The sequence below is a fragment of the Chaetodon auriga genome, chromosome 23 (genome assembly GCF_051107435.1).
Source record: "Chaetodon auriga isolate fChaAug3 chromosome 23, fChaAug3.hap1, whole genome shotgun sequence".
NCBI classification, from domain to species: Eukaryota; Metazoa; Chordata; class Actinopteri; order Chaetodontiformes; family Chaetodontidae; genus Chaetodon; species Chaetodon auriga.
The window spans coordinates 13,444,831-13,468,286 of record NC_135096.1 but is presented as its reverse complement, the minus strand read 5'-3'; the positions used below and the strand labels follow the sequence as shown (position 1 = coordinate 13,468,286).

Sequence of the window (23,456 nt, the reverse complement as noted above, 5' to 3'; positions counted from 1 at the left end):
AGAGGTTGGTTGGTTTGGGAGCTGACTCCCACACAGCTGGTGGAAATCACAATCACAGATGAGACAAAGACTGTGGACAGCGGATGACTCGGAGAGAGGCAGAGAGAGACACTACAGAGACAAAAGGCTGGAAAGGTGAGAAAATGAGTGACGGTAGGAAACGCAGTAAAATTTGGATGCATGTCAACGACATCGATAATACAAAAGCAGAGTGTGATTCCTGTTTCATAAAACTTGTTGATTGATGGAGTCTGGTCACAGATAGCTGACACTGATCCATCACTGAGCTTGTACCACTGACAACCATTGACACACCCACAGTTTTCCTGTCTTGTGGGTACATTTTGATTACAAAAATAAATAACACAGGTGTTCAGTGGGCAGAATGGTGGCCTAGCTGGAAGATGCCACTTATATGGAGAGGGTGCTAAGCACCATGGGATTTCAGTTTGGCAGGCAAATCTGACTGGCATTTTGGATCACACATTTTCTAAAAGGTGGAGCAAGTAATAAAGGTAGGATGGTCTTTTTGTACATATTTTGGGGGTCTCTTGACACACTGGGGACACATTTCTTTGTTGAAAAAGTATATTTTGTATAATATTTGAGATATCTGTTGATACACAGGGAATAAACTGAAGTTACTGAGGGAAAGTTTGCAGACTTTGCTTTAACTGAGGCCCATGAAATAATAACAACCAGTGAAAAGAAGTTTTTTTTTTTTTGCGCTGACTCACAAACAAAGATGCAGAAGATATGGTTCTTATGGAGATCAATCCTAATCTCACGATGATTATGCTCATCATTCATGGCATGTGTGATGTGGTAATTGGCCTGCATGTGTAATCATGCAGAGTGGTGGCCTTACGGGTATAAATCGTATCAGGTGCTTTGGCACAGGCTGTGGCTCCGCCGACTGCGCTTAAAGCTCTCAGCATCCTGACTCTAATTGTTCACGCCTAGATGTTATAGCTCCTCCCTTGGGCGTCCGAACTTGACTTCCATCAGATTACTCCTCACCGCATCCTCTTGTTTCACAGCCCCCCGCTCCTGGACGCGAGGAAGAAGATGCTGGCCAGGAACAGCCGCGTCATGACGAGCCTAGTTCTGTGGATTACTCTCCTATTCAGCTCCGGTGTGTGCGCCAGGAAACTGCACGATCACGCTGATGATGGTGAGTCCTGGTCGGAGAGTGTTTCTCGGGCGAGGTGCGCGTCGCGGTGCCTCAGTTTGCACGCCGGAGTGGCGCTCTCCACACCGCTGCAGGTAAGGACACCAAAGGCGCACAGTGTTTGAACTGCACTTCTATAAAAAATTAACTAGACAAGTTGCTCTGTCATAGTAACTTTGAATTTATACTGCCATAAACACAGTTATGATGGATAAATACTTTATATGTTCATTTCGTTGTCTTAACTATAGTTCGTTTAATAGAACCAGAAATACGCACAGGTAAACTGTGCAAGCAGGTTATTATGGCACATATTTACTTTTATTGGGTGGGCAGATTCAGTAGAATAAAAATACTTCAGGCCGGCTGCACCTGCATTTGTCCTCTCATATTTTTGGACTATAATGAAGTCACATACAAATGCAAAATATGAAAATATTTAATAAAAATCTAATTTACAGTTGGTTAAAATATATTAATATTTACCACAGGGTGAATATTCTTGTGTATTTGCTTGTGTTCTTGTTAAATATTTCAATATTTTACACCACTTAACTCTGTCAGTGTCTGTTACTCTGTGTCACTCTACTGTTATAAATGACTATGAAAGTAATTATTGGTAAAAAATGTATTTTTTGTTCCTTTTTTTTTGTTGCTAAAAGCGAAATCCTAATCTCTGTGATGGAATTAATTACATAAAAAGAATGAAAAACAAAATGTGCTCACTCAACAGCTGTCCTTAAATCTGCTGACCCATCATGACAGCAAACCATGCAAAGAAATTTGGCCCTCTCTGCAGCAAAATAATACTGATATTGATAATATTTCATAATATTTTGATCTTATTTCCACCAAACCAAGAAGTGGACCACTGTAAGCTTTAGCTCCAAGTCCTAAAAACTGCACCTCAGACGTACAGTATCCGATGCATCACTCTCCATTCTGACATTCTAACAGTACCCAGCTTTGAGGAGAAGTGAGTCAGTGATAGTTTTATGCAGTATTGATCTGAAATCATTGACCTTGTCAGGCTGTGACCGGGATCATTACTCCAACCCATTGACTGGTGGGATAAGGTCAGTGTAGATGTCCAATTGTCTCTCATTAGCCTGTCGTAGATGGTCTGTCCACGTGAATATTACGCCTGTATTGCTGCTACATGTTATAGCGTTGGGTCAACAAAGTTGTGAAAGCAGCTCTCGTGGGTGAGTCACAATCCGACTCTATCCTTGGCCGTCTCACAAGTTGCCCTATCAGCACGATGCGGTCTCTATGAATAGTTTTAATGCCCCTTATTCTATCTTCAGGACTGACCTCATAAACAGGCAGATTGGGCATCCCTCCCGGGACAACAAAGGGAATAAGGGCTCCATCGGGTGTGCAACTCGTTTGCTTTTCAGTCCCAAGTTCTTGTGCAACACGCTGTCACCAACTTCCAGAGACCTGAAACCAATTCTTTTGTCATATGCCGTCTTATTTTTTGGTGTGTCTTGTTGGCCCTTTAACTTCAGCATGTACAGCGAATGGCTGTCTCCCTTCCCATGACTCTCTCTCATGGGGGAGTACCAAAACACAAGCTGACAGCAAGTCTGGCCTCTCTGCCGAACATGAAGTAAGATGATATGTGTAATGACACTTAGTGCTGTTATATGCATGAACCAGATATCTTACATATTGGCTCCACTGGCATTTCCTCCACTGGCCTCAGAGTTCCAAGTATAGAAAGGAGGGTTCCCTTGAACCTTTCCGACTGATCATCCCCCTGCGGGTGATAAGGAAAAGTCTGTGATTTCCAAATACTTGGGTGTGCACCTCCACCACTAACTGGACTGGTCTCCATCTGCTAAGAAGACTGAGGTCCTTTGGAGTATGTAGGAAACTGTAAAAACATTTTATGACTCCGTGGTGGCATCTGCAATTATCTGCTGTGGCTGTGGGAGCTCAGGTGGTTGGTGAGAGGAGGATGTTAGCCAAGCTGACATCAATCATTGACAACCCCTCTCACCCCCTGCATGAGATGGTGGGGACCTTAAGCAGCTCCTTCAGCAACAGACAGGTCATTCACTCCAACTGCTGGCAGACTGCTCAACTCTAGCATTGTTTAATGTAGCACTGCGTTTGCAGACCTACTCTTTGCACTGCTGTGTTATTCATGTTTAAAATTTTGCTATTACATCAATGCAATATGTCTTTATTTTTTGCCACATTTACTGACATTTAGAGGGTTTGTCTTTTAGGAAAGATTATTAAAAAGTGTGTAGCATATTATGCCCATATTTAAAGTTATCATGTGTCTCCCTCTCAATGGCTATTGGCTTTTTCATGCCACCTTTTGCATATGGCGGTTCAGAAGAGTTATAAACATAAGAATATTAGCCGTACCAATGGGCACCCAATCAGCCCCAGCATCCTTACATTATTGCTACTGCTCGGGGCTCCATGGTTAGACAGTAAATTGTCTGAGCAGCTCTATTGAAGCATGGTGTAACGATTTGCAGCGTGGCTCAGTTAGTCTTGAGGAGATTCAGAGAGAAGAGCACCCTTCACTTTACGAACACAAAACCCCAGAGGAGACTATTTTACTCAGCTCTCCATCAATAACACTCCATTTATTGACAGAGTAAATGTCCGTGTTTGAAAGGCCACATGCACTCGAAACTGTCTGCAATCCCAGAACACTTCACCTGGCATGTTCATTTCTGATAGTGGTTCTTAGAAATAGTTTCATTCGTTGTAAGATGAAAAGAAATAAGCAAAAAAGTACAAATGCTCAGTCCTTCATGTATTATAAAGACAAGAAAAAATTAACAATCATTAGAAATAAGTTCTACAACTCCCTGTTGCACATTCAAATTGGAGAAAATGGTCAATTTAATCAGTACAATGTCCAAAATAGATTTGCTAAAAATGAGGATGTTCATATAGATCATACTGTAACTATCCTTTGAGCTATAAGATGAATGGAGCTGATAGACGGGATGGTTTTTTAATATTTTTTAGATTTAATCATTTCTATTCTACTGTTGAGGTTAGGAATACACCATTGTGTGTTCATTTCATATCTTAGCACATCCAACAAATCAGAAAACAGAAGCGCTGATTCGAGATCAGATTCCCTTTCGAGTCACGTTGAAAAAAAGAAATCTATCGTAGCGCTCCCTCATGTGACTCGACAAGCGGTTCTGGATTTGCACTCATTATTTCTCAGTCAACAGCCTCGGGCTCGCAGCAGGGAGCCACGAAGGACATCAACTCCCAGAGGCTGGAGGAAAAACAGTAATTCGTCTTTATTCAGAAAAATAACACTTGTGCTGTAACAAGTGTGAACTCAGGAGCTCTATGATGTTCTCTTGACAAACTGTAATTATATTGGCTGCCTCTGAGCTGGGACAGCACTGCAACCTATAATTAGGGCATTAAAATGTATTCCTCTGCACTTAATTCAGTTAGACCGACTTACTAATTTATGCGTCTCTCTTTGTCTCCCTCTTCCTCTCCTCTTTAGAAAAATGGCTCCTTGGGATGGTGCCATGATCACAAACAGTGTGCAAAGGTAGGAACCCAGTGTTTCCCAAACTTTTTTATGCCGCTGCACCCGTTTCCTTGGGATGTATCTGTCATTGCTTCACCTCACAGATAGCCCATTAAGCACTCATTCTGCTGTTCAGAGACTGTCTTCCCAATGAAATTGATGGCAAATGCCCCAAAACATGTGCCTGTGTTAAAGTGACAGCACCCTCTAGCGGCAGTAGGAATTGGGAGAATTGTAAGACAGGAAATTATATTGCTTATTTGAAAATTTATTTACTGTTAATGTCACCTTGTCTTGTTATAATGTGAGACAATATTAAGATGTATAGTAAAAAAATTAAATGTTACAGCACCTTTGGAAGCGTCATGGCACTGCTGGTGTTTCCCAGTGTAATAAATCACTCGTGTGTAGGTGTGCGCACACATATGTATGCGCGTATGTGTGGCAATAAATCACTCCACATGTGAACCAGTGGTAGTGCTGTGTGTGTGTGTGTGTGTGTGTGTGTGTGTGCATATGTAAACTATACTGTAGTGGTTATCATTTAATCCTCAGCTCTACCATTCATCACCAATACTGTAGATGGGATACCCGGTTGACAAGCCCCCATATCATATCATAAAACTTTCTTTCTCATCTAACTTTCATGAACTTACGCTCAGATAAATTTTATTTCACATGCTCTCTGTGACAAAGCATTTGATGGTTTTAGATATTTAACAGGCCCCACGAGGAACACTGTCTTCTCCTTGAGCAATGAAGATATTAACATGCCTTAGCGGCCTCTCACTTTGGCAACTGTGCAATTGCAGTGATGCGTAATTGTGATGACATGGTAGCACATTAGACTTCTCCCCAGCTGCATTATTAAAAGCTTCTAAAGTGAGATTACTAGGCCCTTTAATGAACAATCACAGGATGAAAAATGTTTCCATTGCAGTGTGAATTACTTTATGATACTAAGAGCTGCTTCATCCTATCATGTGCAATGCGCATCATCAGCTTTTTTATCAGCAAATGTTCTTTTGATTGGTTTTTCAGTGGAGTATCATGCATGAATATGATACAAGGATATGTCAGTATATCAATGTGAATGTATATGAAGCCCAGTCTGAAAAAAATACATCATTTTAGACACATAAATATGTAAATAAATAGAGACAAATGAATAATCTAGGTGTTAAAAAGCATTTCTTTAAAAATCAGTTAAGTTAAATGTGTGTTACAGTTAAAAAAACGCAACGAGCAGGTAATTCAATTGTTACTGATAAAGTTCGTTGAGATTTAAATAGTTCGTTTGCAGTGAACAGCTCACAATCTAACTTAAGGTCATCAGTCATGCCATTCGGTTAATTTAATCGGATGTTACTACATTATCAGCCAATCGGAAAGGCGAAAGGGCGGAACGGATATGCGACCTTGTAGAGCACAGCCAGTAATTCGCTAAAAGAGTGTAAATGAAATGCTGTCAGAGAGCAGTCGTTTTCTTTACACGGTGGACGCAGAATTTTGCAGCGGTGTAAGGGACATTGAAATCTGCACAAGGTAAACTACCTCTGTTTGTGTATCTTTTGTATTACTTCTAAACGATACGTGTGTAAAGTGTACATGCTAACCGCGATTAGCACGTTAGCATACTAGCTGTATTAGCACATATTTCCATGGCGTAGCAGCTAATGTTACTGTGTGTGGACTGTGTGCATTGATGATATAAGCTAGTTTAATGCTCAGGCGAACTCGGAACGAGAAGTGACTGGGAATATTGTCATGTACACTGGTTAGACTGAGAGGACCAGGAAATACTGCTTGGACTTCATGGAAAAGTGGATGATTCCCGCTCAGCTATCCCTTCATCAGGACTGCTGTCGCCAGCCAGCCTCACCTTTCTTTTCATCAATCCTCGCCATTCGTCATTCTTTGCCCTGTTTAACTCATGGTCAGTGAATACCACTTAACTAGTGCACCTGCTATTTTATTTGTAGCTTGACTATCAAGTGAAGCCCTACAGTCATGTGCTGAGGCACACCTGTTAGCACGGTTATCAGACAATATTGCATTAAAGGTATACATCACTTACAGAGGTCCCTTTCCTGATAGCTCATGAGAAGCAAAGGGAAATAACAGAAGCATGTGTAGAGAGCAGTGTTAGCCTCTGGTGGCTTTTCGTTTGGAGAGCCCTCAAAATTACGCTCCTGTTTAATGGTAGTTAATTGTGTAGAAGGCTCTTACAGCGTTATGTGAAATCAAGTCATTCCTCTAAAAGACTGCATGCGATTTACTCAGCAGCTTGGTCCTCTGTGCACTTAAAATTTCATCAATGTACACCAGGAGAGCTTTGAATGCAGATGTGGTAAAAGCTGTCAGATCTGCTGTGTGATGACAGGTACTCTCTGTAGTATTGCTGCTGAATTCCAACGTCTTTCATCTCATCGGGAACTTCTTGATCAAAGGCCAGTTTTTCTTTGCAGAAGCTGTTGCCCGACTGCATCTTGTTCAGACGCATTGTTTATTTTGGGTTTCGGATAGTTCGTTAGTCGAAATTACAGCTTGTCTACTGTTCATTTCACTGATATCTTATGGTTTTCGTGGTCACAGATAATTTTTGATCATTCCTCTTAAATCTATATCATACAGGTCACGAACAAGGTCCATAGTGCATTGCTGTGGCTGCATGGGGAACGCCATGACCCCATGTCAGGTGACTGGGAGCCCTACGTCCTCTGCAGTACGTCTTGATGGCAATCAGAACTTTCCAGCAGTTTTGAGTGTACACTCTGGTTTCATTTGGTGTCAAAGTGTGGTGAACCTCCTCCTGTTTTACTCTCAGGAGGCTCATCTTGCAACAGACCTGCTGTTTCAGGGTCAGATTCACGCCGTGTCTCGAGGTACTATTCCCAACAAGAACAACAGAGTAACTTTAACCTACTAGGATTTTGGTTCAGCGAATGGCAAGCCATGTCTGAATGATCTAGATTTTTGTGATGTCACCAGCTGTTGTGGAGAAGGTTGGGGAACGATGGCGGGGTCCAAGGTGAAGCAGGACATACCCCCTGCTGGAGGCTATTCTCTGAAATGGGGGCCGGATAAAGCTGATCATACATACTTATTTAAAGGGTCAGTTCAACCTAATCATTACTGTCTGTATGCTTAAATGGGTGAACTTAAGTCTTTTGGTTTCACTTGGAGTTTCCAGGTAAAATTTTTGTGTGTGGTCTTGTGATAGATGGGGTCCTGGTGATGGGGCCAGAACTGCTTGTCGGACGGTTTTTGAGCTTCAGAACCCTTGCTCCCCCAACACCTTTCCAATGTCAGAAACTGGTGATCCAGCATTTCCACCCACCTCACTCAGTGATTGGCCAGCTGAGGAGAGGTGAGAGAGGGGCCAGGTTCCAAGCTTCTCTCTCTAGCTCTCTTTTTTAATTTGTTACACAACAATTTCTGACTCTTTTCACGTGAACAATCGAGTGCAACACTATGAATATCTTCTTAAAATCACTGGAGAAAACGTTTTGAGCTTATATGTTGGGTGAGTAGTTTTTACATCCAGATGAATAGCCGTCATCTTGCAGTTGGGGTACCCATTTCCCATTACACACCCCTAGTTGTAGTAGCGAGCTGAGCAACATTATGGGTCAGAGGCATGTGTTTAGATATCAGCTGGCAAAAGTTTATCTTTTACATTTCCTAATTTTTTAAATTTCTTCCACCTCGTGACATTTGGGTCACGATCAAGGTTTGGTTTTGGAAATATTCAAGTGGCAATCACAGTATTGATACATCCCTGTCCAGCTCTTAAGCTCTGAGTGGCTTTATGAGAAGCTGGTTGAAGCTTGTTGCTGTGAGACAGCCCATCACTTTGGCTCGTGACCATTTGGCCCCATGTCGTCCCATGGACCCTGGTGGTAATGAGTGCTTGTTAATCCTTCTGTCACTATCTCCTCCAGGCAGACAGCCATTTGCAAGTGCCAGAGTTGATTAGCAACACACTCCCACACAGTCCAGTTCAATTGAGCTCTTTAAAAAGAGCTCAGGATGGCACTGCTTTAGCATTGGAGCCATGGAGGGAAATTGTGTGTATGCACTAACAGTGGGGTCTTAGTTCACAACCTAGACAATTGGCATTGGGCTAGATGTAATGACCTTTTAGTAGCACTTGGCAGCCAATAGTTGACTTCAGTACTCCCTACAGCCTTGTTGTGATGTTTGACTAAGAGCCAGACATCCTTTTCTTTCGCTTGCAACTCACATTTTCAATTGAGAAATGTAATTGTGAAATAATTTGCTTGCAGTATGTTCCTTGGGAAAAACTGAGGCCTTGTCTGTGGATGTTTAAAGGTCTGGAAGTTGTTGAAACAGGAAGCCGGACAAACACTGGGCCTGTTTGCTCTCAGACGGGTTTGTCTGGGCAGCGTATCAAGCGGTGTCGAGCACTAGAAGAACAGCATTTTGCATGGTCAGCAGAGAAGTTGTTCGCCCCATTATCTGTAGTTGGTCACGGAGGAGAGCTGTATACAAAGTGCCAAAAGACACACATACACATGCACAGCTTTACACTGCAGCCAAATAAACATAAGTCACATACTGTGACCTGAAAGAACAGCTTGGATCTCAAACCAATTCCAAATTCTGCAGTAGAGACAACAAGATCTCTGTCACCTTCACCACCAGTAGGAACTAAGGTCCTTTCTCCAATATCAACTACATCAGAAAGTCCCCCCCCCCCCCCGCCCCGGGCAGCTATATTTGCAGTATAGTGGAATGGAATGCTTGATTTACGCCCGAAATGGAGCGGAAAACTGACACCGAGATGACGCTGGGAATGGGACACGGGCGGGAATGTCAGTCTGGATTAGTGGACGAGTTCTCCTGTGGAGACCAGGAAGGGGAGATGGGAGATGGGAGATGTCAGGCCTAGCACAGGGCTATCAGACATGCTTCAAGGAGTCTTCATTACATAGCAGGAAGAGCTGCCCTCCACGTGCGCTGTGTAATCCATTTGGCAGCAACTTTTTTCCGCCCTCTCCTCTCTTACCCTGTTGTGGTGAACATCACTGGCTAATATAGACTTCAGAAAAGCCCCTGAAACAGCATCAGACATTGCAAACACCAAGTGGCCGTCAATGATTACAATAATAACGGAACATAATTATGCATATGCGGAATCCAGTCAAAATATGGGAGGTTAAAGCAAGGTATTTCTATGGAACTGACATCACTGAGCCAGTTTGCTGGCTTGATAACGCTTCTTACGCTTTGAAACTCTGCAAGTTCCAGACCATAATAAGATAACTCTCCATAGGATTCCCAAACTGGCAGTGCATCATGACATGACACCATGCAGGGTGTACTTGACTGTGATCACTCGGTTGTGATCTGCTGCAGCGTTGACTAAAATGGAGCCCTGTAGAGCAGCAATGCGTGAATTGAAGTTAAATCTGTGGGCACTGCTGATTGGACAGGGCGGGTCATTAAAGTGAACATTCTGATTAGTAGTGAATGCATTGCAGGTGGGTGAAATCATACACCATCATTAGACGCTGTGTGAATTTGAGCATGAGTAGCAGCTGCCTAATTTCTTTGATTATTTCAATCTCCCAACGGGATTTAATTGGATTGGTGAGGATCTAATGTTAGATAATATTTCTGTGTTCTTCCACACAGTCCAGGTTCATATAATGAGTTATTTGGAGTCCAGCAGCGGTCCTCCTCATAAATCCTGAGCTGTCCAAAAATTACTGACAGCAGCGTCTCTAATCAAAGTAAATAGTTTAAGAAAACACTCGTACATCAGTACAAGACACAATTAAGATTTCACCCGGGAAGCTTGCGCTGCTTGACATAATTTAGAAAGCAGTTTGGTGTGCAGGGACTGGCAGAGTGGAGTGAAATGCCCATGCAGGTGCGGGTCTCTAAGTCAGAGAAAGCAATTCATTCAGGTGTGTGGCTGCTGATGATTTATGCATAGATGTGAGTGGATGACGTCAGAGCCGATTCATGCATCACTAGATTATCTGACTCCACTTTTATTATCTATTTAGAGGTCAAACTGAAAGCGAGTGCAGCTGAAATGTTTCTAATAATTGCTCAGGAAAACTGTTTGCATACATCTGCATTAAGTGCAGGAGGTCTAAGTTGAAGCAGTTTGCCTTAGTTTTCAAATACGTTTGTTTAACCTGGAGGTTTATTCCAATTAGCTCACTCTCAGCAAAGTTAGTCATTAGTGTGAGAAGCACAATTTTATAATAAACCACCGTTTTCCTGTAAATGACCATAGCTGTTTTTTGCATGTTTTATCCCATTAAGTGGTGTATCTACTGACCTTATGCAGCCCACCCATTTTTTTGCTTCCATTTCTAGCTCATCTCTTAACTGTCAGTTTCTATTTGTTTAGCTATTTTAGCAGCTTTTATTGCACATGTACATCAGTGTTGCAACCACGTAATTGTCCTTATAAAATGAAGTGTTACTGGCTATAGTGCAACCCTGGTTCCATGAAAGTTGGGACCCTGTGTAAGCTTAGATAAAACAAGTTGAGAATTTGCTAATTCTTCTGTCATATGTTCAACTGAAAACAGTACAAAGACGATATATTTCATGCTTATTCTGAATTTGATGGCACCAACACATTATAAAAAAGACAGGGAAAGTTGTGGCATGCTCTATGGCGTGACTCCACCACAGACAGATTTAAAAGAACACCTTCAGCACAAGGTAACATCCTGCGTCAACTAGCTTTCAACTAGCTTATCATGCGTTGCAGTCCCTGTTTCTATGGTGAAGAGCTCTAATCAAATGGGTAGACAGGAAGCTAAAAGACAAAATAATAGAGTCGTAGTACTTCAAACTGCCCTTCTGGGCAGCCATTGGTTTCCATCTATTCAATGTTTTATGTTGTGTAAAATTTAAATCTTCTTCCTTTTATTGTTGTTAAAATTCCATTTCCGCTGTGTTCTGTTATGAGAGCATATTGGTTTGAAACATAACCTTAAAATAAACATGATTAGTTACTATAAAAGCAGGAATTACATGCATAGACAACTATGTCATGCACGTTCCAAGTCTATGTGAGTTGATTTTCATGCTGTAGTGGAATGAATGAAAAACAACAGCTGCCTGGAAGGTCTGGAAAAATGCGTAAATAGGCTATAAAAACACTGGTCATGCTTTGGAAACTGTGCTTTGGGGCATGTTGTATTTATCATATCAGAGTTTTTTTTTTTTTTTTAAAGGATCTCTTTCTGTCATTAAAGACAGTATTTCTTTCTAGGAGTCTGGAGCCTTGGCATATAGCTGTATGAATATTAAAGCTAGACTGAGTGCACATTTGAGGGTATAGAGGGGGTGTGGTTGTGGTTTGTGAAGGAGGGGTGTAGAGCGGAGCTTTTATACTTCCAAAGCTCTTAACAGTGAGCCCACACATCCCTTCACAATCTCCAACAGCTGTTAAAAGTGAGCCTGTTCGACTATTTCACTGGGAGATAACGTACCACAGGAAGGTGAGAAAAGCCAGTTCTTGCCTAGCTTTGGACAAAATAAGTAACAGTCTCAACAAAACCATGTTATTCTTGAAGAGTGTTACACCCTTAAAGTCCATTTCCACTGCAGGAGCGCCATGCAATGAGGGGCTTCCTGAATCTTGAAATATCAGTAATCACCATCAACAAGCATCAACATTAAACTATGTGCACAAATACACACATTTCTAAACAAAAATCAATGAGCCCACAGAATGAACAGCCTGGCACAGCAGCACAGTAACAGCAGACAGTCACACACACGCACTCACAGAAGCACAACCCTCCCTTAAGGCCACAAGAGTCCAGGGCAAACTTCTATGAGATGCTGGTATCAAGGATGCTTCATCATCCTGCCAGAAGATTAAGCTTCAAATGTGTCTGTTAGTCAGTCCCTGCACTGATTAAAGCTAAACTTTGTAACAAACTCCAAGTCGGTGGACACTCTCCTACCTACCGATAAGTTGCTGACGGACAGTCCAGGACGCTGCTAGGACCATCTCAAGCGTTTCAGCAGCCCAAAATGGTGTCCAGCATGCTAAACAGCTGTAGCAGCGCATAAGAACATAATATACATGAATATCCAAACTCCTGAGACAGTTCCCCTGCAGACCTCCGTAAACACACTGATTCTCTAACTTTCAACCAACCTGTCACGTCCTTGTGATGCTGCCGTACATCGCTCTCCTTCCCACTGTTATTCACAACAGCATGAAATTACAATCGGTGTACGCTCGCTCCCCTGGGCCGCCTTTGCTTACTGGTGCAGCATTCCACTTCATGGTACAGAGGGCCATGCTGTTAATTGCTGACATGCTCCAAAAACAGCCCAAGAATGCAGCATAGCATTCATTAGCTGGCCCTCACTTTGCGTGTGCTTGCATAGACTGTAGCATCAGCCTTTTCAGATAAGGCCTATATTCTCCTGTTGACTCTGGATAGTACAGCAAACAAGGCTAGACAGCAGCACGTTAGACTGCTTGCTGAACCAATTCGCTCAACCCGATATCCTACAAAATATGATTAAATCCGACTCATTTGCTTTTTGTGTAATTGTAATTACAGCTCGGAATATGTTCACTGACAGTGTTTTTGCTTCAAATTCCGATGTTTCCAGTTCAATTAGTGCCACCTTTGTAGACAGAAGTCATACAGGGTGGATGTTTGTACAGAGTATTAAAAATTGATTATTAGACTTAAAGAATTTTGGCAGTTTTTAGGCGAAATTAAAATAAAAAGATTTAGCTTTGACACTGCTTTCAGGCTGCAATGTTTGGAGATTTAATTGAAGTTAAATGATGAATAAATCGAAGCTTTAGTGGTATTTAACTTCTAGAAAAATCTGAATTTCTGAATGAGTTTTGTGGTAGCTAGAAGCCTACAAAGGCAGCGACATCAACATAATGATAGATGGATGAGTTTATTAGTCAAAACAACCACCTCATCATCACAAAAGCACAGAAAAAAAACACACCCACCACATACACACAAGATCTAATTGGGACATTTTAAGGTATTCAAAAAAGAAATAGATCGATGCAATTGACCATGCCCACATTGTCCAAATTCTGCTCTGACATCGTTTCCATTCTTCTGTTTGTCGTCATTTGCCTGAGCTGCAGAGCACCCATGAATGACAACCTCAGAATTTCTAAAATCCTGCCTAAGGCCTCGCCTGTGTCCCATGTCGTGTTAGCTTTAAGCTAGTAGCATATATAGGGTTTCGGAAAGGTGATGGTTTTGGTCAAATACTGAAAAAGGGATTGAAATATGTAACCACCTTCTTGAAACCTAACCTGAACAGAGCCCTTAGAGAATATTTATTTTCATGTACAGTCATACTTCTACATACAATATAGTGATTTGTTCCCTGCATATTAACCAACTCTTGATGAGCGTTGGGCGAGTGGTGTGTGGCCCACAGAGACCGACTCCAGCTATAAGCCAGTGCCTTGGTCAAGGCATCTGCTGACCTCAGATGCATGTTTTAATCATCAGTCCAGAGAGACAGATTCACCTCAGCCTCACCTTGTTCATATCTGACTGTAATTTCTATCATTGCTCACAGTTGTTGCTCTCACTTCCACAGTGCCTGGAGCCCTGCAAAGAATCGTGGGAGATGAGGAGGAAAAGCAACTGCAGGGAGCTGTGTGAGGTACACGGAGAACACACACTCACACTGTAGCTTGTGTTCCCAATGCAGAGCTGCAAGAAATGAACCAGGATCTGCATCCAAATCGTCCCAATTATTCTGTTTTCTTAACAGCTATTTCAGATATGATTCATCCCAAACTGTCATCATATGATCATTCAGTTTAAATGTAGAAGTTCTTATACTGCATGTTCAGTGTATCTCCCTCACAAGCATCTAAGCAATACATATGCTAACCTCTTAAATATCTTCACATTTGTATCAGTAATTATGAAATGCATCACTCCCTCTAGCGAGTCTTTCCCAAGAAGCACTGGGAGTGCGTGACCAGCTGCGAGTTCCTTCAGTCGGTGCTGACAGTGAAGCAGGGCAGCTGTCCGCCTCCAGAGAGAACCAGCGGCTTTGCGGCGGCTTGCGTGGAGAGCTGTGATCACGACCAAGAGTGCTCCGCTCAGAAGAAATGCTGCTCCAACGGCTGTGGCCACACCTGTCAGTCTCCCAAAGACCTTTACAAAGGTGAGTAGAGGCAGAAGAATCGTGCATGGATTCACATCAACCCGTATCTATCCAGCAGAAAAAGTGATGGGAATGTATACAATTCAGTGAGTTCAGGGCTCATCCTGAGTACAGCTGCTGACTGATATTTAGCAAAACACAGAACATTAATTATGTGTAGATGCTGAACGATCCTGACATCATGTTGGGAGATTGAGATAATTCATGTGGCTACTGCTGCTGTGCCATCCCTGCATAGAATTATACACAGGCCTTCTGTCCAATCAGGGACTGTAGCTGAAACACTCTCATCATCCCTGCTGATCAATGTTTTCTATTGCAAAGCTGCATTTATTGACAGAAAGGTGCTGCGGTGTTATTATTATTATTATTATTATTATTATTATTATTATTAAACATTACTTACTGGGACAGACGTAAGCTTGTCAAGCTAAAAAAAGATGTCATCCCAGCCTCCGCCGGGCCATTTCCCAGATAAATGAGGTAATTCCAGGTGGAGAAATGTCTTGCTAACAAATAGTCTGAGTCATGTGGAGCTTGCCCTACTTAGGGCTCCATTGTCAGAAGATGGATCAAAGAGAGCTGAGGACAAACAGATCCTGTGAGCATGCAGCACTAATGCTAACACACATAAATAGAAGAGGACTCATGTGGGGAGTCGTCCCCTCTGTTTTATTCTATTCCACTTTTGGTGGATGTTTATTACAAAAGAGGGTCATTTTGGTCTCCCAGGTGCTCCTCTGAAGCCGAGAAAGGAGCTGGGCTTCGAAGAGCTCTCCTCCGGTCAGCTGGAGGTGCGCTGGTCCTCCCGCTTAAACATCACAGCGGAGCCCGTCGTCTTCGTCCTGCAGAGGAGGTGGAACTTTGGCATCCAGCCCAGTGAGGACGCTGCCACCTCCTGGCAGGTGGTTGCACAGGTTAGCTCGCTTTTCCAACAGTTTCTGTAAAAACTTAAAGCAAATTCAGAAGACTTCTGTTGTTCTGGAGGCACAAATATTATTAAAAGTGGCTGCTATCAAGAAGTTTAATGGCATTTAGCTCATAAAACTATTGGAGGTATAGTTATGTGAAGCCAGCCTCATGCTCGTAGAAACACAGAGGGAGGGCAGAGGGATGACTGATGGTGCTTGAAATGACAAGCAAATCCATAATGGCCCTAAGTTTTCTCAAAGTCAGCATTTTCTCACCTGAAAACAGATTTGTCTAATTTTCTGCATGCAGCACAGGTGTTGTCATTTAGCTGTATTTATTATCCTCATGAGCGTGATATCTCAGAAACGCCTTGGGGGAATTTATTCAAATTTGGCACAAATACTGACTTAAAGATGAACTTTCTTGATTTTGGAGCTCAGAGGCCAAAGGTCAAGGTCACTGTGAGCTCTGACCCATTCTGCAAACGTGATATTTCAGGAACGCCTTGAGGGACTTTCTTCAAACGCGTCACAAACTTTAACTTAACTTTACATGTACACTGTCCGATTATGATGCATACATTATTCATTTCTGAGACGGCGAGTTCATGTCTTGTATTGCTTCCCGCATCTGATCCCCCAAAGACCACAGAGCAGGGAGCGAGGCTCTCTGATATCCGGCCAGGTCGCTGGTACCAGTTCAGAGTGGCAGCTGTCAACACCCATGGGACCAGAGGTTTTACCACACCCAGCAGACACATTCAGTCCAACAGAGGTGTGTGTGCGTGTGTGTGATTGCTTGTCTTTGTGTAACAGTAATTATTAAAGCAAGTATCCTTAAGAGCACTGATTGTATGTGTTTAGAGCTTTTCACTGACGAGAGAAGCCAGCGTTCACCACTGCTGTCATTCGCTAACACTCACACACTGATGGCACAGCACTGGGAGCAATTTGGGGTTCAGTATCTTGTCCAAAGCCACTTTGACACAGATTGTCAGGGATCGAACTACTAATCCTCTGATTAGTAGACACAGCTCTTAGCCCTGAGCCACAGCTGACCCAGCAGAGGGTCAGCGGTTCGATCCCTGGCCTCTGCAGTCTACATGTCAAAGTGTGCCTGGGCAAGATAGTGATCCACAAATTGCTCCCGATGCTCTGCCGCTGGTGTGTGAGTGCGCTTGAATGGTTAATGCTTGTAATGAGCAGGTGGCTGAACCACTTTTGTACGAAAGTGAATGTAGACCAGAAAAGCGCCATATGAAGTCCATTTACCATGAAATTGAGCATTTAAAGCAAATGGTTCTACAGATTTAGTGGGAAAATCTCTATTCTTTGAAGGAGCTCTCAAAGAATTCATTGTTTTTCTGTGTGTGCTCCGTGGGGAAGCTGCTCTCTGTGGTTTGGGTTAGGTTGGATTATGGCAGTGTTTCTCAATTCCGGTCCTCGGGCCCCCCTGCCCTGCATGTTTTAGATGTTTCCCTCCTCCACCACACCTGATTCAAATGATCGGCTCGTCATCAAGCTCTGCAGTGGCTTGATAACGAGCCACTCATTTGAATTGGAGCAGGAAATATCTAAAACATGCAGGGCAGGGGGGCCCAAGGACCGGAATTGAGAAACACTGGATTATGGTTAGACGCTTAATACGAATGCATATAAATGTATACTAACATCTAGCATCCCCTCACCCTCAGACCCCTCCAGTCCTCCAGCTCCCACTGAGCTGAGAGTGGCCAGCATGAGCTTCGGCCCTGGCAGGGTGGTCTCTGCCAGGCTGCAGTGGAGCATGCCTGCCGACCTGGACATTGCCGTCCACCACTATAAGGTCAGCTGGAGCTGGACCGCCCTTGGACAGCCTACTGCTTCATCCCTGACCAAGAGGAAGAAGATAGTCAGAGAGGTGAGGACTGACAGATACTACAGTGTTTTTAAAGTTCTGAGGCTGCTTGTTACTGCTGGCCTCCAACCTATTCTGTCTTTAAACACTTAGTATACTCTAACATACTAAATTGTATATTGTGAAGCTACATATGAGACTCCCATGTATGTTTGTTGAGAGACTTTGGGATGAATATTAAAAATGTCTTTCACGTGCAAGACTAAGATCTTGGGAAGGATCTTCATAGGTCATTATAATTCTTCTTGATGTTCATTGTAGACATGTTCAGCCATCTCAGCAGAGATCTGACATCTAAGAATGGTGACAGGTATGTTGGATTTAGAGAATTCAGACTGGCACATGGCCTTTAATATTCCCTGACTGGCTCCTTTTTCAGGGCTTGTGGAAAAGCCACAAGAGAAATAGAATGTTAGAAGCCAGCAATGAAGATTTGAGAGAGGATTTTTACACTTTTCAATGGCCAAAACCATGAATGAGAATTATATTTTTAATGAAAACAGGCAGCTCGACTCTCATTTTCTATTCCGGTCTTCTGTCAACTTTCCTTTGTGTATTTTTGTGTGTGTGTGTGTGTGTGTGTGTGTGTGCAGAGCCAGATGCAGCTGGACAGCATGCGCTCAAACAGGAGCTACACTGTGGAGGTCCAGGCTGTGTCCTACTGGGCACAAACTCAACTGAAAGGACCCCGAGCCATCCTCCACTTCACCACACAGCGCAGTATGTCTTCATAATAACAATTGACTTTATTTGTAAAGCACCTTTCAAACAAGAAATGTAGCTCAAAGTACTTTACAACAAAGATATCACATGCACCAAGTGCTTCACATAAAAAAGACATTTAACTTCAAGAAATTGTTGCTGATCCATTTATTAATTACCAAAAGACAGTTAGTAATGGAGTCGATAGCGGCAGCATCATTTGACTCAGCAGAGATCTACAGTTGTGCGTCATCTGCATAACTAATGAAACGTACATTGTGCTCGCTAATGATGTCACCAAGTGGCAGCATGCAGGGCTGTCCTCAATATGATCAGACCCATTACACTGAGGTGGTGGAACAGAGCCTGGACAGGAAGTGATGTCAGGACTTACGAGCTCCCATTTCTGTCTTTTTGAATACCAGTGTTTGTTTATCCGTAGTCGGTCCATTCTGGATCATTTATAATGGAGGTATTAAATTCTCTGGATAAGCTGACCATAATGTAGCATGGAGTTTAATTATATTTTATCTGTTTTGAAGCCACCAGTGCTCTTCCAAGAAACCCCACAGGTGACATTCTGGATGTAGGGACGCCGTTCTATCAGGACGGGCAGCTCCAGGTTCATGTTTACTGGCAGAGCAGCATGGGTATGTACATGAGCTGATGTCCATATCAATTCTGTGTGTTGAGTGCACAGATAGGTCTATTGGTGAAAAAATATTCATATTCTAGCCTTAGCTAGAGGTTACAATGTGTGGTGAAACTGCTGTGGATTTATTAGACTGAAGACCTCCCTCTGTCTGAGACAATAATATCAACCTTTTGTGTAGATCCTACAGTAGAATTCTACAGAATCCAGTGGGGACCAGAGTATTGTGGACGCAACCAGACCAGACCCATGGAGAAGACCAGCACACAGGTGACCTATAGATCTACACAGGACATAATGCATGTAGAGGGTGTGTATTCTGATCCTTTCTTGCTTTTGTCTGATCCAGGAGAGCTTTGTTAGCCTGCAGGGCCTGCTGTTCTCCTGTAAGTATAAAGTCCTCCTGCAGCCAGTCAGCAAGAAGAGTCATCCTCTGGCAGAGAGCATCAGCTTCTTCACTCCGTCCTGTGCCGCCATCCAGGCCAAAAGTCCACAACTCATCACCTGTCCCGCAGATAAAGGTTTGTTTCTCTTGCTCACCTCATTGTAAATTTGAATGCTGCCACATCCCAGCTTCGCCGGGGTAGTTTAAAGCTGTGTCATAGCATATCTCAAAGCTATGATTTCACAGACACTCTTTGTTTGGGATCACCTGTTAACACACCATTCCAACACTGCAATACGCTCAGCATTTTAAGCTTTATTTCCCTGAGGGTTTCTCGTTTTTCCAGCACTGACGTGTTAATTCTGAATAAAGCCTTGAGTGCTGACAAGAATACGATTTCCCCCGAGCCCTCACCCCCACAGCCCCGTTTACTGCATGACTGCTTTGATGTATGTTCATGACACACAATGTAAACATTAAGTCTGTGTGAGAAGCTGTAGACACTGATCAAGATGAGTGATCTTGATATGCAGGATAGTTTTTGGAGACAAATGGGCAACATATTCAAAACTGGTTGAGAGACTACCAGCATGTTTTCGTTTGTCTTTTTCATGCTCATTTTGTCACTCATTGGCCTGCGTTGAGCTTCCCAGATAACGAACATGCAGTTAGAATCTTCACCATACTAACACCTGTGTTCATTTAACCCCTGGCTGTGATTCCTTGGGGCAGTGTCCCCTCAGAAAGTCCTGGTGAAGGCAGCCAACCTGACGGCGTCCTTTGAGGTCCAGGACAGCAACGTGACAGCCATCTTTGGCTGGGATCTGTCCACTGCCTCACCCCACCAGCAGCTGACTGGTTACCAGGTGACCTGGGCTGAGGTTATCCCCACCAACCGCCACAACAGCAAAAAACTGCCCCACAGTCTCATCTCCCAGTCCCAAATCCTACCCCCGGTAAGTGCTGCAGTAATGTATATATTTTGAGTTTGGTTAAGGTTAACAAACACGTTCCAAACCATGATCATTCAAACTCCTTCGTCCTTTCTCCACTCTTTCAGGATGCTGATGCTCTGGTGGTGTCAGGCCTGCACCCCGCCAGTCTGTACAGGCTGGAAATCCAGGCCATCACAGCAGAGGGTGAAGGTCCTGCAACCACCCGAACGTTCCAGACACCAGGACACCAAAGCACCCCGAAATACAGTAAGGAAGGAGACAAGTGAAAGATAAGACAGTTAAAAAAGAGACCAGGGTTGCGTGAAGCAAAATTTGTCCTTTGATTGGGGCTTAAAAGAGCTGCCAACTTTTCAAGAGAATTGATTAAGATATTAAAATCAATGGCATCAAAAGCTGCACTGAGGTCTAAGTTCAGATTACTGAGACAGGTAACAGATCAGTGTGGCAGCTTTAACTAACTCCTGATTGGTGATTGTGGCGGAGGTGGGGAGGGCAGATGTTGGGTCTGTGGAGAATGTGATCAAGAGGGGGAAGAGAGGAATTGTTTTGGGGTTATGTGTTGGGTTTAGGCCAGTCTCAGTGCCAGTGGTGTGATCAATACCCCCGGCCTCAACATAGTATTATCAGCAAATTGTACAGAAGCTGCTACAGAGTCAATGAATTGCTCCTTCTCACGTATTGGATGCAGCATTTCAGTCTCGTTCAAGCTGTGCAGTTCTTTCATCAGTCGCTCGCAGCCCGTACAGCTCACACATTTCGCTGTCCTGATCCCAGGTTGAAATGGTTGGTTGGAGCCACTGTCAGTCACCTCGGCGCTGTTTTTTCTGACGCTATAATATAGATGTAAAAATATTCCAGGTCCAGACTTTGCTTTTCCACGCTCGTGAGGACCTTTTTCTCTCGCCGATTGCCCGTTTCACAGCTATCCTATCCCGGCATGCTGTGTCCTCATCTTTGCCGGAGTCAGAGTTCTGGTTGGAGAGACTGTCAGTCACATCAGCCCTGTTTTTCCTGTTCAAACTGGCCTCCTTTGGGATCACTGAGAGGCTGTCGAGCCCGGCTCCGTTGCCTGCAGCGAGTGCCTAAAGCCAAAGATAGCTACAGCAAAGAGCAGCAGTTAGCGGTTATGCTGCCCCCTATTTGTAAGGAGCAACCTTCGACAATTTTTCCACATTCTCCCTTTAAAGATTAGAAATTGCGTGAAGGTGTGAGTGATTATCTGTCTCTGGCAGCCCTGTGCTGGTGGGGATCCCGCTAAACGCGAGCTGCAACAGGCTCCAGCACTCATGTAACTCTTCAAACGATAAGCAGGTGTAGATCACTGAAGCTCTTTTCTCGACTCTTTTTGGAGCTCATACACACTCATATTCCTCCCACATGCGTTTTTTTTTCACTTATCATGCCTGATTAGACCTCCTCTCAGGACTGTGTGGGCATGTACGGCCATGCTTGGACTTGATTATTTAATATCCTGCATGGCAAGACGCACAAGTTTGAAAGTCTCGCTTTCAAACTTTCTTCTGCTCTTTTATAAGGAATATATTGATTTTAGAGGATAAATTAACTAATCAAGTTTTTACAAATATCCCCCTCCTTTCAGGACCCAGGCTGAAGAACCACTACCATAAACAACCAATCATTGAGAGGCACTGAAGAGGCAGCCAATCAGCTTGCATGAACCAAGTCTCCCAAGCTCAAGAATCCACAGGGGCAGCGATGACTGATGACAAGCGTCGCCTCGCCAGCTTCATGATGAGTCCTTCATTCCAAGCAGCAGCCGTTGTAATCCCTCCACTGTTACCGTTAAGGCTGCTACACACACTGTAGCATCAGTGACACCACCACTGATCAGATTTACGGTCTTTACATGCCTCTACACGTGATTTCAGAGTAAAAGCCCACAGCGCAGATTCAGCAAAAATAACTGCTGGACTGCTTCAGACGACACCGCTGGTGGAAATTTCTGTACGCTCTTCAGTCGAACAAAACTCCCGCCTTAAATAAAGTAAGAATCACTATGAATATTAGTCATCTGGAACAGATTCACAGTAGCAATATAAATACTTTGACAGGCTGCCAATCATCAACCATCATCTCACTTATTTATACAAGCAATACAGAGGTCTCGCCGTTAATGTGACCTTTAAATAGAATAAATTGACAACACAGAAGATCAAACATGCTCTAGGAATTATGCAACAGTTAATTCACTGTGTTACTGACTCTAAATCTCAGCACTTCTTTGTGATACGTTAGGTCACAGCCTCCGACAGCTGCGAACAAAAGACTTCCCATTGGCATCAACATCGGAGCTGCAGCAAATTGAATATGGATGATATTTTACATATACTGCACTGATATTATTCTCTACTCAAGAATGATTTAGGTTTGATACCCAAGCCCTAATTCCCCGCCATACCGTGACAAAATTGTTTCTATGGAACTGCATGCAAACACCCGAAATGTTGCCAGTGTTACTGAGCGGTCAGTATGTTTTAAAACCTGAAAAATGAATTCCTGCAACCGATTCACTGATGAGATTCGTTGTTTAATATATAATATGTAGCTCCCTTTTTCTTCTGTAAATGCTGTATAAAATATATGTATTTATTAGTTCCGTCCAGTGTCTACTGTAAACATTATACTTGTGTACTGTATGCGTGCTCAGCCTTTTGTAAACTCTAGAGACCCTGTATAAAGATGTTTTTTAACTAAAGATGAATCCCATGTCAATTTGTGTACTTTTCATCTTTTTCCTCTCTGCTTCCTCATCAATTTTCCTTTTTTTTTTTTTTCCTCCAGTATCCAGTGGTGACCTTTGTCCGTTGGGAGATTTATAATGATGCTGTAACTGAGGCTGTATTCCCCAGTGCAGAAAGGACACATGCACTACAGGGAAAATCTCAAGGTTTTAGCAATGGGTTTTATTCATGGCACGTGTGTATATGTGTGTCACAGGTAGACAAGTTAATAGAGTGTGGTGTTTGGAAAAGCTATGTTTAGTCTCCCTGATTCTCTGCATATGACAATGGAGCTCAGATGCAATGTGTCTCCATGATAAAGTAGCC

The 23,456-nt window shown here is 43.1% G+C and overlaps 1 protein-coding gene across 1 annotated transcript; it reads left to right on the top strand.

Moving 5' to 3' along the window:
• The first annotated feature begins 1,013 nt into the window (after positions 1–1,013).
• Positions 1,014–23,121, top strand: anos1a (anosmin 1a). Its single transcript, XM_076723079.1, has 14 exons — positions 1,014–1,266; positions 4,677–4,724; positions 14,307–14,372; positions 14,663–14,885; positions 15,618–15,802; positions 16,442–16,571; positions 17,491–17,696; positions 18,287–18,413; positions 18,938–19,045; positions 19,229–19,317; positions 19,397–19,568; positions 20,165–20,388; positions 20,493–20,634; positions 21,989–23,121. The coding sequence occupies exons 1-14, from the start codon at positions 1,069–1,071 to the stop codon at positions 22,039–22,041; spliced, it is 1,971 nt and encodes a 656-aa protein (XP_076579194.1). The 5' UTR covers positions 1,014–1,068; the 3' UTR covers positions 22,042–23,121.
• Positions 23,122–23,456: the final 335 nt, after the last annotated feature.

What these genes read in the sequence shown, in the direction of transcription:
- anos1a (XM_076723079.1), top strand. Translation starts at nt 1,069, where the DNA reads ATGCTGGCCAGGAACAGCCGCGTCATGACGAGCCTAGTTCTGTGGATT. An exon ending in TCCCAAAGACCTTTACAAAG is followed by an intron (nt 14,886 to 15,617) that starts GTGAGTAGAGGC and finishes TTGGTCTCCCAG; the next exon opens with GTGCTCCTCTGAAGCCGAGA. An exon ending in AGTCCCAAATCCTACCCCCG is followed by an intron (nt 20,389 to 20,492) that starts GTAAGTGCTGCA and finishes CCACTCTTTCAG; the next exon opens with GATGCTGATGCTCTGGTGGT.